Below are 17,665 nucleotides of genomic sequence, written 5' to 3' on the forward strand. Positions count from 1 at the left end.
ACCATCCCCCACCCCTTCGATAGTAAACCAATTTTAATATTTCCTTTTGCCCGAAAAAAATGTCGGGTTTTTTTTTTTTTTTTGTTGCGCTTTTTACGCGACTAGCGCCGCAACCGGAGTGTTGTTCTGCAACGCTGCGATATTAATAAAAAAAAAAAACAATACAAAATAATGTATAAACGTCACCACCGTACACATTACCGGTGCAGTTGTCGGTCACTTTGTTCTCTGGCGGCGCAAGGGGAGCGAAATTTTTGTTCCGGTATTTGTCAACAATTTGAATAATTTAATCATTTTCCGAATCGCGGGGACTGAATGTCGTACGTTTATCGTTACTAGATGGCAAACATAATGAAGCCTTGTGAGAGAGCAGTGCAAACTTGAAAAATAAATATTGTTAAAACTGGATACATTATGCGTGTTTAGGTACACTTTTTCGCATACACACGGTAACAACGGTGGTGGTGGCGGCGGACGTCGAAAGCAATTTTCATAGTAGCTTTTAAAATTCGAGTAAATAAACACAATACAAAAGGGACCTGGGGCTATGACGGTTTTCCTTTGACTAGGTAACTTAAAAGAAATTTTAAACTGACGCACGCGCAACGTATTATAATGTAATGTAAAAAAAAAAAAGAAGGAAAAAAAGTGTAACACACCTCAACGGAAAGAGGCGAACCGTTGAATGGTGGAGAGGTTTAGCAGCGAGAAACTCGTACGAACTATATGTAAAACTTACACTCATAATATTATGTATAGTGTCAAGGGAAGCCATGATTCGGAGAGACGATGACATTGTCTCGAGAAGCACAAAAAAAAGAAAAAAAAAGAAAAGTCAGGTACATTTTCTGCCGGAGACCTTTGGAAAAAAAATTAGAGCTAGTTGTTGCGGCAGAGTGGTAGGCAATAAAAATATACGCATACCATACACTCGATGCTCTCAACACTTTCCCGGCATGCATCGTCGGTTTTAAAAAACAAGGTTTTGGTCGAGAAATTCACTAAAGGCGTATACATATACATGCACACTCTTCCCTAGTAGCTATTTTATTACACATTTTCTTTATCGTCTAAAGAACGACTAGCGGACGCAGCGGTGTAGAACGTGAACGTTATAAGGTACGTTTCGAAATTTAACTAATGACGACAAAAGGTTTTACCATAAACTTTTACTCATTTACGTGTCTGTATTTTCATCACTGTTATTATAACGTTTATTTTATTTTTTCTCCATCACTCTTATCTTAAACATATTTAAACCGAGGGTACTGCAAGTTTGTCGTTCAACACATACGTCATGTCTACAAACAAATAGGTCCTATTATGAAAAAAAGGCATTATTAATTCGAAGGATTTACGCGGTCAATATAAACATAAATTAAATATAAATTTAACATAAACATAACATTAATGTAATTTCGTATGGGTATGGGGTACATCGATAAGGCGTTTGCACTACTTTAAAAGAAATACGTCGATTGTTATAAATGAAAAACTTAACTATACCGTAAATACACGTAGCAATATATTAATAACATAAATATTTATTATGTATAAAATATAAATACAGTAAAAAAAAAAAAGAAAAAAGTAATATTATTTAAATAAACCCAATACATGCAGTTAGAAATAGCGGACATCCCGTTTGCCAAAGAGAATAAATCGTTTGAAGCTCTACCAATAAAAACAGCACAAATAATACAAATAATTAAAAAAAAAAAAAAATTAAAATTAAAAACAGCACACAAATTTCACACACATTTCTTTTAATTAAGTACCACCTAGATTACAATCACCAATCACAGAATGAAATGTTTAAACCTTTTACTCAAACATATATATGTACGCTGTATTGTATTGTAATTCGTAATGCGTTTTGCGGAGATGGCGTACGAGAATTACAAAGAGTACGACATATACTTATGTACGTATGTTTGTGTTTACATTGTTGTGTTGCAACTTTATTTTTTTTTTTTTTTAGTGACGTAGAGGTAAACTTCGTTAATTAGGAATAGTAAACAATACCAAACTGTAGCATAGTAGAGATGCTTGGAGTACAGTATATAACTATGTAAGACTATATTACACTAATTAGTTTTTACAACGTTTTCAAAAACTATAGAGACTGTGAAAAATAAGAGTTGGATTAAAGTTTTGACAAATTTTAAATTGTCCGTGAAACGTTTCTAATTGTTACGATCGAATAACTAATTAATTTAATTAGTATCATATTTAAGTCTTTTTTAAGTCTTTTTAAGTATTTAAACCGCTCAGTTGGAAATTTTTATCGGCGTGATTGAGTCGATAAATAAATAAATATATAATTTATAAACGAAAATGTTTTAATTATATTTAAACACCGTGCCAACTATTTGTTTCGTAAACATCATATAGGTTAACCTATACTTTTGAAAACTATGTACTTACCAGCTGCAGTTTTAAAGACAAGTTCCGATGGTACACTGTATCCGATTTCGTTGTGGGCTCTGACTTCTACTTTGTAAAACGTGTTGGCGTTTAGATTGTTCATCAGGAATGCCGTCCTGTCCTGGAATCTGAGTTGCTCGTTTTTACACGAGTCCCTCCTAGTCGTCCACATTGTGTTTATTTTATCGATCTGAAACGAACCGGTATTCGATCACACATATGTCATATGATAGAATACGAGAGAGAGAGAGAGAGTATTAGCGAAATCAGCCATCGGGGGTGGTAAGGCGCCGGACAAGAAAAAATAAAAAGAACAAAATCACTTACCACGCAATAATTTACGTTGTAGTGGTCAATGGGCTCTCCGTTGTCGGCAGGTATTTTCCAGTTCACTTCGTAGCTGTTTCCGTACGGTGAGTTGATGTAGTCTTCCGTGTACACGTCCTTGTTCACTAATATTTTCGGTTCCTCGGGCGCAGATCTCTTGGGCATGGTGCGCTGTTCCAAGGGTCCCCATTCGCTGGTCCCCACGTCGTTGATGGCGGCGAACCGAAACTGATAGGTTCTGTGCGCTTCTAGATTTTCCAGTATGTAAGGCGTATCTGAAGTGATCAGTTAGTGAGTAGTTATTACGACGTTGTGCACGACGCGTACGTGCGGTGAATGCGAGATAAAAATTATAAATTAGTAACACACTTACCCACTGGCCACGATTTGTTACGGGCTTCTTCCCATGTCTGCGACATCTCCTTGTATTGGACAGCGTACGCTTTGATTCTAATACCTCCCGTGTCAGTCGGGCCCACGAAACTGAACGAAATAGTCGTGGCTGCAACATGTGACGAAAACAACGTTATTGGTGACGAATAATGGCAAAAAAATAAAAATGAAAAATAGCATTTTAAGTATGCAGGATTGGTTTGACCGGATGATATTACGTTTGAAAGTAATTCGACGGTACCACGTTGAACTCGAAAAACGCTTTTGAGTGGAACTCGGTTGTTCACCGTACACCATTACGTTACGTAATTAAAATCCGAAACATTAGCCGGATATGGTCAAGATACGGTAAAAATAATGTCGTGTTGAAATTTCTATTCGCGTGACGCAAAATAATTGTACAGATCAGAATACCAAAAGGTTAAGGGAACTAATGAGAACGTGGCAAATGTGTCACGCTTTACACACGACGTTTCAAGTGGACATTTCAGACCGGAAAACATTTGAACTCGAATAGATATCGAATATCGTTGAAAAATCAAAACGAAAAAAACTACGAAAATTTTTGGTATCTTACCGGTCACGACGTCGAATTTGGCTTGGGATACTTTGGACGGTCTGTGCGCTTCTCGCAACGTGATGAGCGCGCTGTTCTCGCCGTGTATGTTCTTGGCCAGACACTTGTACACGCCATAGTATCGCGGATCGACCGGCGTCACCAGCAGGTTGCTGTACGGGCCCTTACCGAACTTCTGCACGTTCATATCGTCTTCGATCAGACGGTTGTTCAGCAGCCACGAGATGGACGCGTTGGGCAGCGACTCGGACACGCACGACAAGTTCACTGGCATCCTGTTCCACGTCCACATTTCTTTGACCATGTTGCTGGGAAACTCGGGCGGGAATTCCACGGTCAGATGTCCGTTTTTCGAAGCTTCGCCGCCCTGCGCAGACGAAACGCGAAAACGGTTAGGAGGAAAAACATAAACACTTAAGTGCCCGGTATGAAAAATAATATATAGGGATACGCGTGCAATTAAAACGAAAGAAATAAAATTCCGTTTTAGACGATCTACCCGTAGCATCTAGCGGAAGCCAGACACAACTAGTCCGTCGACGTATTACCTTGATTCCGTACAATAATTTCATTTTTCAAATCGATTGTAAAATGCTTAGTAAAAAATACATAATCTGTTTCGTTCCGTTTTATTGACGATCGGTAAATTATGTTTAACATGGTGATTTTTTGTTTTTCAAACATTTTAGTAATACAATTAGGGAATAATATAATTAAATAAATTGGCCTCGTTCGTGTTTTATTTTCACCTTCCGGTTGGCAATAGTAATTTACTTCGGTACACAACGGAACCCCAACGTCTCCGTCCGAAACAGGTGTCGCACGATGTAGCCGATGCGTCCGTCTCGAGACACGGTTTACTAATAAAATGTAAACGAATTGTACACGCGTAACGACGCTACACGTGCGCTAATATTTCTCCGGGCAGCGCACAAAGCTCTTAGTTTCGATTAGCAGCGCGTTGGCGTTTTAATAATTGATAAGATGGCGTGGCCAACAATATTCGAAATACTGTTCGCGCACACCTTTGTATACAACATATACGTATACACGTGCGTTTACCTTGTTCGATGCGATGCACGTGTACAGTCCGTCGTCGGTGCGGTTCAGGTGTTTAATCACAAGAGTGGCCGTCGCCTGGTCCCTCGCCGTGTCGTGTTCCACGCTAATGCGATAGTCGTTGATTCCTGATTTTATGACAACGTTCGTGCCCACTCTCCTGCAATTAGTTAGAATTTAGTGTTACGATCACGATTATGGTTAAATATTGTAGTCGATACGCGCGCGCGTTTATTGTTAATGCGCGTTAAAACCCTGCGCCGTGAATGCACGCGTTAATGTCACCGTTCGCGATACGAAACCGTTAAAAATCATTGAAGTCACTATCGTGCACCGTAACGGTAATGTTCTATATAAGACCATGAGCAACTCGAAGTAACTCGATGAGGGCCATTTTATAAAACCTTAAAAAATCTGACAGGCTAGAGGAAAGGAAGTAAAAAAAAAAAAAAAAAAAAAAATGGATCATTAAAATCGACAGTTAACATATTTATTTTATATAGGTAATTTAATTTTACGACTGAAAACCAATACAATAAAATAAGTACCTAATACCTATAACTATATTGGTTAATGCCGATATGGGTTATACTCGGACGTTTAATAATCAGGCTGCAATTCTAGATAGGAGTACAAAAAAGTAGGCGGGCCCAATTCTGTTATTTATCATAATAAGCTTAAAATGCGTGCGAAAACCGTGGCGTTTGGTCGTCGTCTTCGGGTGATACGCGTTTCGTACATGGTTTTACTGTTTAAACATTTACACATACACCACGGATCGGGATAAGTATTGACTTTTGTTTTGCAAACACCTCAAACATAAATTCGTACAGAATTTTCAATTGGCATTACTACTACGAAGAAACGGCACGATTATTCTTTATATTTTAACTTATTTCCGTACGCATCACACACTTTCTTTTCTCCTCTTAAAACTTTTAATGCTTACAGTTCATAAATATGTTTTTCTTTTTAATTGGACTGTGACACATTCATAATGCAAAGAAAAAAAAACGGTAAGGGGGAGAACATAATATGTATTTAGAACGTAAAAGTTTCTTGTTATAACTACACGATTCGCAAGAAATTCATAACGGAATACGATCTTTATTTATTATAAAAGTTAGAATCAAATTGAATTAACTAAATTGAAAACGTTTAAAGACTCGTTCATGTTTACTCGTACGTAACACACTGAATAAGTTTGGACTACGAAATTTCGATTCGGGTGAATTGATAGAACCGCAATAATTATATGATATATTTATTTTTATTATTGTTTACGAATTTTCATAAGGCCTTAGAAATTGTAAAAATAAATATATTTAAGTAAATATAATAGATTTTATTGTTGATATCACGTACTGAGAATTTCAATATTTGTTTATGAATAGTTTACATTTATTTCTATTTCAAAATCTTATTTGTATTACGTTGTTGCGCAGCACACTGGAAACGATCCATACATTTCAGATCATCAATTGTACTGGCTAAACATTTGCACAAAATAATACCAGATTGTATCGAAAATAAAATAAGTGTTACAAACCCAGAATAAAAAAAAAAAAAAAATGCGTACTCTATAATTTTATTTAATCTATCCATATGTTTTATATTGTAATCGTTACTTCCTTTGAAAAAAAAGGTTTACAATAAATTATAAATTATTTTATACTGATTAACGGAAACGGGATATAGCTAGAGATCACTTAATATACCCTTTTCCGCGTTGTCGTGTTTACAGTTGGTAAATTACTTGTTGTGGTTTCTAAAGTTCCCGTTTACCGTTAAAGTTAGGTAATAACTAGTAATTAAACCGATCAAAACTCCTTACAAACAATATAATATTCTTCAACTAATCAAATTAAATAAACACATCTAACTAACTATAACCTTATATATGTTTTGGTACCCCTAACGTCAAATGTCTCCGACAACCATTATTTCTTAATTAAATATTAACTCATTAAAGGTATTATCAATTGTGTTCGCGGTTTGTTGCGGTGATTTACGGAAATACAAAAACTATGTAAACGTAATCGCGCACGCACTTGTTGACAACGAATTACTGCAGTGTTCACTATGAATTTTTCAGGGCAAGGGTGGGTGCCAATGAAATAATCGAAACGATCGCGTGAACTGAATTGTTTTTAACGGATAAATATATTACGTCCGATACACATTTAATCATGGCCGAACACTATGCCAATAAATAGAAAAACATACCGGAGTTGCGCTTAGGTATTTATATCATTATGCTGTCCACCTGTGCATAGGACATTTTAAATCACGTACAATACAAACAAAACGAAAAATCTATAGAATAGAACAATTCCTATTTCTAATATTTTATAGTCATAAATATCGATACTTTTTATTGCGATTCGGTAATCACTCGGATATTGGTTGCAGAGACTTTATTATTTTTATAGTTTTCGAACGCCGAGATGAAATTTGAACGGACGGATTAAAAGAAAAAAATATCGATAATGATAATATTATATATAGATCATTGAGGGGAAGCACATTGCAAACGCAATGAGATTTACCGTTATCGCAGCAAACCACCATCATTACGCGTATTAATGCAATGATAATATTAAATTTCACCTGAACATGATCGAAGGTAACGGATTTCCGTTTGCAGTACATGTGATCTTGGCCACATTGTCAATCGGCACGGACACGTTGGTCACGTCCAGCACCTGGGGCTTGATGAGCACGATCACCTTCACCATGCGTTCGATGAGACCGGCTGCGTTGCTGGCCACGCACTTGAACTGACCGTTGTCCGTGCGGCTGATCTTGTTCAGGTTTAACACGCCCGTCACCTTGTTCACCGAGTACCTCTCGGTGCCCTCGCTCAGGTCCCGTTGCTCCGGCATCTGGATCCACGTGACCTTCGGTTCCGGTTTGCCGTTGGCCGCACACCGGACGCTGGCCATGTCACCCTCAACCACTTCCAGTTGCGACACTTGATCCGGTGCGAATGTGGGCGGGATGTGAACCTGTAACATTCGGTACACGTACAGGATTCGGTCGGCCGTTAGCGCACGCGCCCTACAATGAATCGCGCGTTCACCGGTACCGGTCGACGATAGTTCTGAACGCGATGATGGGACAACGGCGGAACGGTTTAGTCGAGATCGGTAGCACCTGAAGCCGCGTCCAAAGGTTCGTCGACTCGGCCACTGGGCGCGTTGAGTCCCGTGGCGGAAATATGCCGGGATGAACTTTGACATCGCGGAATAACCGGGTGTTGGACACACGTAACTGTTCTACGGTTGAACGGAAAACACCTACCTGAAACCCGGGCCCCACTTCCTCGCAATACTAAAACGACGCATGAGCATCACTGAAAAAGAAGTGGCTAGTAACCGAAAAAAACGGAAAAGAAGAGCAGCAAACCAACCGACGGTTAAAAAAATATTATATCGCGTCTCGGTACTTCTTACGGGATCAATCAAATCGAACCAGGATGAGCAGGATTTTCGCGGGATCGACATTTGCACGAGTTACGCCTAACTGCAATAAGCGTATGCGATTTTATCAAAAATTCAGGACGCGTTTTATTCACAAGTGAAATCCCGTTAAACGTCGCTGCATTGTTATACCGTGCACCGTGTAATAACTACGTACCTCAACTCTGATATCCCGGTCGAGAATACTTCCCGTGTCTAACACGATGGCCCGACATTTATAGATACCATCATCTTCAGCGGTGACGTTTTGAATCAACAGACCGTCAATGTCCTTGACGAATCCGTTTCCGTCCTGGATCCTAGCGTCTTGCTTGTACCAGTCGATCAACGGAGCGGGGTCAGCCTTGACCTTGCACCGGACTTTGTAACTGGAGCCGGCGATTGGATACTGTTCGGTGGGAGCGTCTACCCATGTAATGTCGTCTAAAAGAAAAACAGAAAAAAATATTGATAATAATAATCCCTCAACCCGAGTGCGCGTAATAATTAAGTAAAAAACGAAAAAAATAATGTCAGTATAACGTAACATAATGAACAGTGGCGTCGGTGTCGTAAAAAAGACTTACTGAAACTGTCTACGACCACGCTGCGAACCAGATATTCCGAATTGGAGTACATGGCGGTGCACGTGTACGTGCCGACATCCGCTTCTGTGAGACCAGTTATTACCAGGCCCAGATTGTTACTGGAAGTGACCATGGTGGTCACGTGCGCACCGGCAGTTCTGCAATAAGGGTTTAATGTATTTTTATAAAATAAATAAATAAGCAAGTTAGATAGCCGTGGCCCGATGACATTTTAATTGTAACAACGGTGGGTGTCCGTATTGATTTCACAACTTTGGGGAAAAATAGTAACACACACACACACACACACACACATATATATATATATATATATATATATTATTCTCAACACAAACACACCCACACGCACGCATGCATGCATGCACGTGCTCGCACGAATGTTGTTTATGGCATATGTATCTTTTCACCCTCATATATGCAATCGAATACGAATTGAAAATGTCTGCAGGGAGATTTACCCAGGATTCGCAAACAACACAACAATACAAAGTTATACGAACGGTATAAATTAAAACGTACTCGTTGAAGATGTCTGAGCGTACGAGGAAATATAACCCATTTCTACAATGACGCACGTATAATGTACGTACTCGCAGTGTACCTAATACATTATGTGATGAGAGTTAATTTATCGAATGCTGTTGGCGTGCACTTAAATGCATATATATATATGCCTGTGTGTGTACTTGTGTATATATTTATAATTAGTGTTATTTAGGCGTGTGGGCAACACACTAGTCGCATATTTAACTGCAGAATACGATGAGTTTTGCGAATAATATTATGCAATACTCACGGTGTTTGATCGATTGTCCTGTTCATCGGATCTAGCCATTTCAGATTCGTAATGAATTCTGGTTGGTCCACGTCTGGCTGACAGTTGAGTATCAACGATGAGCCAATCGGTTTGGTTTGTTTTGGCTGTGTCGGTCTAATGATCAGAGTAGGTTCTTTCGCTGCGATATCTGAAAAAATAAAATAAAAAACTATACATCTTAGTGATTCGTCGCATTAGAAATTAATTAATTATTACTGCACGCCACAAAAGGATAAAAGAGTTTTGTACAGATGATCATTGATTCTCTGTCTTACGCGTTGTGCTAAGAGTTGACCTTTTCTGAGTTAGTAATGGACTTTTTTTTCTTTTCAATACAATGCGACGTGATTTCGATTCATTCACCAATTCATTCGCCAAACCATTTATACTTGGACAAATTAATTTTATTTTTTATTTTAAACATCGTAATTCTTCAGGTTTTATTTAAAAAATGTAATTTATCACAGACAAAAGAAAATCTATCACGTAATTTTTTTTATTCATCCAAACCGAGGTAATGTAGCGTCAAACATAAAACAATTTTAAAAATTAAATTTCGTCCAGCTGCGAATAATAATATGATAATAATAATATAATAATATAATATTATATAATAATATAATAATCATATGAGTATTTGAGACCTCGTATTAATGAAAAATATTTCCTACAATGGTTATAATCAAGTACTTATAATAAGACAAAAATCATTGTTTCATAACGGAAATAGATTTATTTTAACGGAAAAATAGAATCAGGTGATTTTACCAAAAACCACACTTTGGCAGATATTGGAAATGAACATAAATTAAAATTCTGATCCGGGCAACAGCACTTACCCTTTATCAATCTTTGAATTGAATACATAAAAAAATGATCGTTTAACAAATGAGCACGAAATGGTTTCTTTGTGAAAAAAAATAAATCTGCAGAAGCCATATAAATATAATCTAAAAACTCCATTATTTACGTGCGTGTCATAGTAATTTGACTTTTCAACAGGATTTACTTTCAATGGGCCTTTTCAATGTCATACAATTTCATTTTTATTTTCTTCGCCTCTATTATATTTATCATACAACAGCTATATCGTAAGTATAAATAATAATTAAAGGCGTTATTTTTATCGGACATCACTGTGTTAGTTTAATGAAAATCATATATGAGATGGAAATAAATCAATGATCATATTTTACACGCAACAGTATTAAAATAATCAATGCGCTTTGACGAATTTAAACAATCGAACTGCAAGTACGTGTTGCTAACATTATGCGCACCTATACTAAATATTTTCAATCCGTCGAACAGCGAAGTGCCACGTACACGCACCCCCTTGGTATGATTATGTAAACAGTATGACAGTTTCGTATCGTGAAACCGACGCGTGGTTATAAGTAATACCGACAAACCATTACCGCCGCGGCGAACTCGAAGGGGCGGAGAATTCATTGGCAAGGTGATAATTTAAAAAAGAAAATAACCTACCACCCACCCGCGTCTGTACGTATACAATAATAATTGCTTCCCCACGGTCGGTTTACGGCGTTGAGCTCAGCTAACGTCGCGGGTACCGCCACGGTCGTCCACTCGTCGATGCACGTGTAAGGGACCGACACCCTTTGAATTAGTTACCTTGTTTACACAACAATTCCCTTTTTAAGGGTGGCGTGCACGACGTTAACACACGCACACGCGCAAAAACATGACTCCACCGCAATTTCCCACTGGACCGCAATGTACGCGCGGCAACACTGCAGAGACGCGGCGCAGGGGTTTTAAATTAATTTGCCCCGAGGTCGTTTGGTTTCTCGGCTAGATGTTTTATTGGCATCCGGATTTGCCGTGTTAGACACCCGACGGCGGCAGGGTCGGTCGGCGTTTGTACGCGCGCACCAAGGGAGAGTGCAATACACAATTAAGTGCCTACCTCCGACCAAACCCTCACCTCCGTTCCTTCTCGGCCGTTCCTTTCCACCACCATCGACCGACTCGGGCTACATGTCCGCCACCGTCACAGCCCTGCCGAAGCTCGGAAATAATAAAGGTATACTCCATAAAACAACAACTCCGCGTCGTCGTCTCACCTCAGGACACACAGTACCCGCTTATCGTCCAACGAAGACTAGCGGCGTTTATCTGTAGTCGTTCCGCAAAGTAATATAAACGCGTGTACACATTACAGAGGTCGAGGCCGTATATTGGCTCGCCGATATATCGAAAATCGTTGTGTGTATATACCTTGTGGACGCACATCCGGGGGGGTCAGATCACTTTGTCCGGGAAATATTTTACCACTTTCAGCGTGTGTAACATAGCGCGAACAGTGAGACAGATATAACCAAACCACCCAAACCAAACAAGTAATAACGTACCCAACGACCCAAGACAACACACACACATATATATATATATATATATATAAATGGGGTCGTTCGAATTTACAAACATGAAACAGTTGAACATTCGAAAATAGAGCCGATAAATTTCAATGACACACTGATATAGATGTATATTACTATACGTAGAATCACGCACAACATTATTCTTTTACGAATTGCATTTACTATTATTAATAATATAATAATCTCGTAATTTTAATATAATATTAAAATTTACATTATACACATTGTTGATTTTTGTTGGGATCCAAATAATTATATTTAGCAAAAAATTATTTTTGTTGATTCAGTCTGAATGTAAAGCTACACCAGCACTGAATTTAAATGTATATTATATAATGAATGATATAACTAGTTTGAACATTTAATTGCATACACATTTATTCGTTTTGAAGTTACTCGTATAAACGTGAGATATGGTCGTATTTCACATATTTTGGATTTTGGTCATTTTTCCACGTCCTACACATTCTTCCGCAGACACCATTAATTTATTTGACATAGGGTCGCAAACATACTGTGGTACTGCAATAGTGAGAGAATTCATTGGGCGAGAGATTTTAATGGTATATCGGATAAGAAAAAAGAAAATTCTGATACGACTATGAGTATATCCACTGAGCACTTTAATACATTTTTTATTTAAATACTCACATATTCTTCATTTTATTAAGAAAAAAACTTATATATTATCCGAAGGCTTTGAGTTTACGCCAGTTGAGAAATTACTGAATGCTATTCATATTATAATAACGTTGAGTTCCATAATTACATTTTGATAATTTCGTCTCGTGTATGGTTTGTTAGCAATATTGTACCGTTTAATTAAAAACTTTCAAAACGCAATAAGGAAACGAGGGTGAAAAGCATTTCTCGAGGACGTTCAAGTGACGAGAGTCGTCGTTAAGGGGAGAAGAACATTTTATACGCTTCGATGACCGAGACAAATAATATAAAGTTGGTCGGTTGAAAAAAAAAAAAAAGGAAGTTTCGAAAACAAATTCTAATTTAAGATAATAGTTTATCATCAGCTGACCGAATACTAAATTGGATTTAAGGTACCTATATAAATATAAACCGTTAAGTAAGAGGAGTTGCAGAAGACCGTTAATTCTCTATATATTATAAATTTAAAAAAAGCCACGTGTATTACGAAAACATCTGGAATCGTGGAACGTGCTATTTGGTGTTGTAGAAGGTATTTTTGACTTCTTTGTGGAAAATTAAACCACCTCGAATATAACCAGCAATTAAGTCGCAAGTAATCTTCTCTCTAGTTTCCCCTTTTAGATGAAAATAACAGACCATACTATTATAGTGATTTTAGCTGACAGCAATTAGTCTGGCATTTGTGTGAGCCTCAGCCATTGTGCACAGATAGATGATATTTCTATTGGCAAAATAGAAAGCATACCGATGGAAAAACTTTGAGACAAAAGGTTTTTAATTGATTTTTGGACAACAGTGAGCATTATGTATGGAGTAATAGGGTATTCCTCGGTATAGTGTATCCTCATGACCCGTATTGTTATATTCAATACACGCCACACAAATAGACGAAAATGTTCAGTTGTTGGTTTCGTTTTTGGATTGAAACGGTGACGTTTGAAGGACCTTGTCCAACGAGGAAAAAAATTAATGACTAAGCTTTTCGCGATCCTACTTTTCACATTCATCGAACACCGTAGAATGAAAAATAATAATATATATATTTATAAATAAAAATACGTATTATATTCTGACTTAAATGTTTCCAATTCCAATCCAATAATTTTAATGAAACTTCAACGAAATGCAATGATTACATTTAAATGAAAATAATTTTTTAAAAAGTTTAAAGATTTTAACACTTCAACCAGAAAAACATAGTATAAGTTCGAAACAGATATAATAAACAACTTTCATTAAAGAATTTCGATCTAAATATAGGTACTAAAAGAGCTGCAAAATAATAATTCATTATCATTAGTTTAAAACATGCGATGAACATCAGGAACGTGTACATCTTTTATTCAGCGAAACAAATAAGCTATCCCCGGATCCCACTCAATTAATCAAAAGTTATTTAATTTGTCGAGCTCGGAGGCTAAGTTGCAAACACCAAATGCACCAAGTAATAAAACTGAAGTATAACCTAGGGACGCATAAACATTTTTAGCTTAGTTGTTTCGCGTATGTCGAATTAAAATTATTCTAATTTTAATGTGGGGAAAAAATGTAAAAATGTATTCAAGACGGACTTAATCGTGTGAAAAAAACCAGAATATACATGTTCAGTCGGTGTAAAAAAGTTACAATATTACAATAGGAGAATACAATATTTAATGTTGCTTTAAGTGAAATATAATGTATTATTGACATACAATATTTAGTTTTCCAAGCCTAATAATAGGTAATAGATTCCTGGATACTTTTTAACACCCCTAAAATGTGTAGGAATTAATATAAATTTTAAAAAATCACGTATTAATGTCACAAAGATGTGAAGTAATCAATGTGTCGAATTGTGTATTTGTACAGTGAACATCGTTTTCGTCGTCTCAGCGTTTAGTTAACTATGTAAATTAAAATTTCAGGAACAGAGCAAGTTCGGGCTAGATCAAAATTAAAATTATAAATGCGTTATAAATCATAAATAGGGAACGTAATTTACAGAACACATTTCACGGTATGTGTGTTTTAAACATAGGGATTTTCTATTCGAAAACAGACTTTCATTTATAAATGCACACCAATCGCGTTAGTCGGGTATCGTTGCTGAAATATGATGATACACACAACTACGACGTAATCCACGTCAGACTCACCCTTGAATAAATCACGTTTTATTTATATTTTTTCGAAAAACCGGTTTACACAGCAATACTTACAAAAAACTTGAACGTATCACGTAAATATAGTTTAAAAACATAAATAATGCGACGATCGCGAATTTTTAACTGAATCCGTTTCTGTTGCATAACGCTCCGGGTAGATTAAACGAACGCACAGAAACAATGACGTTTACACCACACAGATTGTACTTTCGATAAAACAACTGTATGCCTGAGCAGCAGACAGACCATGAATCAGGCGTGCTCTGCGCACATTCAATGGCGAACATCGTTTACATAATACTAACTCAGTTCCATGGTTTATTCAAATACGAAGTCGAAGGTATAATGGAAATATGACCTGTACTATACGTTTACACGTGTACAGCACCTCTGACGGTTGATTACTCGAATACACACGTACGTAGTGATTTACGTGATTCAATTTCGTTTGAGCTTTGCGAGTACGTTCCGTTGGGCGGAAGCGTTGTTCGCGAGATACGCCGAGTATAAAGCTAATCACGGAGAAAATTGCACTTTTATCTCGTTTTACCGCGCAATGAGAAATCGACAGCGTTTCTATTAACCACGGGCGACACATATTGCACCGTCGTCGCGGGTCTAGCATAAATTATTGTCACATTCCGACGGGTGTAAATGAGACTCGCGTGAAGGCGGGGTGTGGTGTGACGGGTGCATGTATCGGCGCAGAGCTTGGAAATCCGATATTGCGGCGGGCGAGAAGAAAAATTGCGCTCCGGAAGGCACACAAACGGGAACAAAGCGGCGCCGGAGGCTTCGAGCCCTTAGGAGAGGGTCAGGTTTCCACCGGCATCTGCGGGGGAGTCTTCGCGAGGTGCGAGGACGGATGGCCGTAGTAATAATGATTGTAACGTGACGTACGGCGACAATAATATTATAGTATGATAACGTAAGAATGGTTATCGTTAGAACGAAATCGCGTATCGAATAACCGACCCCGTGGCCACCCTCTTTTTAAATAAATACGGCACTGGCCGTCCTAAGTGGTCGGAGCTCATGAAAACGTCGTTAAAACCAACTTGCGGTCTTACCACTTATTTCGAAAGCAGGGTATCATTTTTAAACAATTTACCGAAGTCGCACACCATATTTATATTTTATATTGACTCTCTACGGCATTGCATGGTACTCAGAGGAACACGAATTATATTTATACACCGTTTTCGTTACTACGATTTATGGACGTTTATACTGCGCATTACGACGATAATCGACTAAGTACCCGGTATCGAAGATTGAATCGTGAAGGGGAAAGTAGTGCCACGAAACCACCCCCGCGGGACGTGTATGCTAATTGCTCATGGGCCGTACGCATTCCTCGCGTTCGTACACACACACACACACACACATACACACATACGTGCGCATGTATATCGGTATCCTGTTCTAGTAGGACTAATCGAATTTTTTTTGAACCATTGGTCCGCATCAAACGCAGAATTTCCTTGCGCATTACATAGATGTACGATTCCGTGACACCGGGGATGAGTTTGGGTGAGAGGTGACCAATAACGTTTCAAGTGTGACTTATCCCTATCGAAAAGCTATAGCTATTCGATAATACTGCAGGGATGGTGCGAACATCTTACCATTCACGTATGTGTACATATTAATTGTATGCATGTATAAATGTTTGCATAATATTACAGGTCATACTCATACATGCAATTAAAATAGAATTAAATTTCGATTAGATTCGTCGTGCCTGGTTCACAAACGAAACGAGGGACTTTGAAACATAGCTGAAAGAAGGTTTTAGCGCATCATCCCCGCTCCAACTTCAGCGGGTAAAGCTTTAGACGACCCCACGGGCCTCATAGATGTACGTGATATTTCTACCATACCGTACTCACGAATGACACGTGTGTACTTATATGCACGGCTATATATATATTATCTACCTCTCGTTGCGCACGTCCCATTATGGGCCCCTGTTCAAAGTTTGATTAAGACTTTCGGCCCGTATTAAATGTGATATGATTGAATGCAACGATTTGTCTCAGAAAACGTTTTCCCACGTAAACGAAAATATATAATCCGTTCACCATACACAACTAGTCTTTAAACGGAATCCATTTTACACGACAACATCTACATTCTCTTATATAACCTAACTTACATGTATACACGCCATGGCTTCTACAGAAAGGTATGGCTTTAAATGCAAATAAGTCCGTCGGGGAGCTTAAAAACGCCTGAAATTGCTATTTACATATTTAAGCCTTTGGAAGTGCATTTTTACGAGTTCCTTAAAGGCTTGTGTATAAAAAAGAACCTGTCAAAACGAGTCTACTGACTTCTAATTGCATATTTTAACTTTTTTATGAGTTTTTGGGGCGAATTTCAACACGTTTAGATGGGGTCTGTTCTTTTTGCTGGCATTAATGTATTTTATGAATATTTCCAACGCTTACTATTAGACTATACATGCAGTAATTATATACCCGCGCAGATGTACGAAACAACAATAAACCGGACATGATCTACCGATTAGATATTGCGTGATACACGAGATCTCCATATGGGTTTGAAATTTATCATCTTTCAGTGGAAAATATAAATGTATATATATATGTATATATTTTTTTTTGATTCATCTTTCTATACGTGCGTTGTATACACCACTGATTGATCAGCGTCTTCACATCACGTACGCGTGGCACAGTAGAGGGTCCAAAAATAAGGGACAAGATATTTGCCATTGTGGAATTGTGTTGTCACAGTTGGGGATGATGTTTA

At 37.8% G+C, this 17,665-nt stretch overlaps 1 protein-coding gene across 3 annotated transcripts in view; it reads right to left on the reverse strand.

The window, feature by feature from the left end:
* LOC112690267 (fasciclin-2-like) overlaps positions 1-17,665 on the reverse strand; it is a 128,694-nt gene that overhangs the window by 12,020 nt on the left and 99,009 nt on the right. For all 3 annotated transcript variants that reach the window (XM_025564240.1, XM_025564238.1, XM_025564239.1), the window contains exons 2-10: positions 9,649-9,817; positions 8,832-8,989; positions 8,423-8,688; positions 7,394-7,791; positions 4,787-4,943; positions 3,725-4,091; positions 3,128-3,256; positions 2,755-3,029; positions 2,428-2,617 (exon numbers count right to left, since the gene is read on the reverse strand). In XM_025564240.1, the coding sequence (XP_025420025.1) occupies positions 2,428-2,617; positions 2,755-3,029; positions 3,128-3,256; positions 3,725-4,091; positions 4,787-4,943; positions 7,394-7,791; positions 8,423-8,688; positions 8,832-8,989; positions 9,649-9,817 (2,109 nt within the window). The remainder of the gene's footprint in view (positions 1-2,427; positions 2,618-2,754; positions 3,030-3,127; positions 3,257-3,724; positions 4,092-4,786; positions 4,944-7,393; positions 7,792-8,422; positions 8,689-8,831; positions 8,990-9,648; positions 9,818-17,665) is intronic.

The sequence above is a fragment of the Sipha flava genome, unplaced genomic scaffold, assembly GCF_003268045.1.
Source record: "Sipha flava isolate LNK unplaced genomic scaffold, YSA_version1 49_pilon_pilon, whole genome shotgun sequence".
Lineage (NCBI taxonomy): Eukaryota > Metazoa > Arthropoda > Insecta > Hemiptera > Aphididae > Sipha > Sipha flava.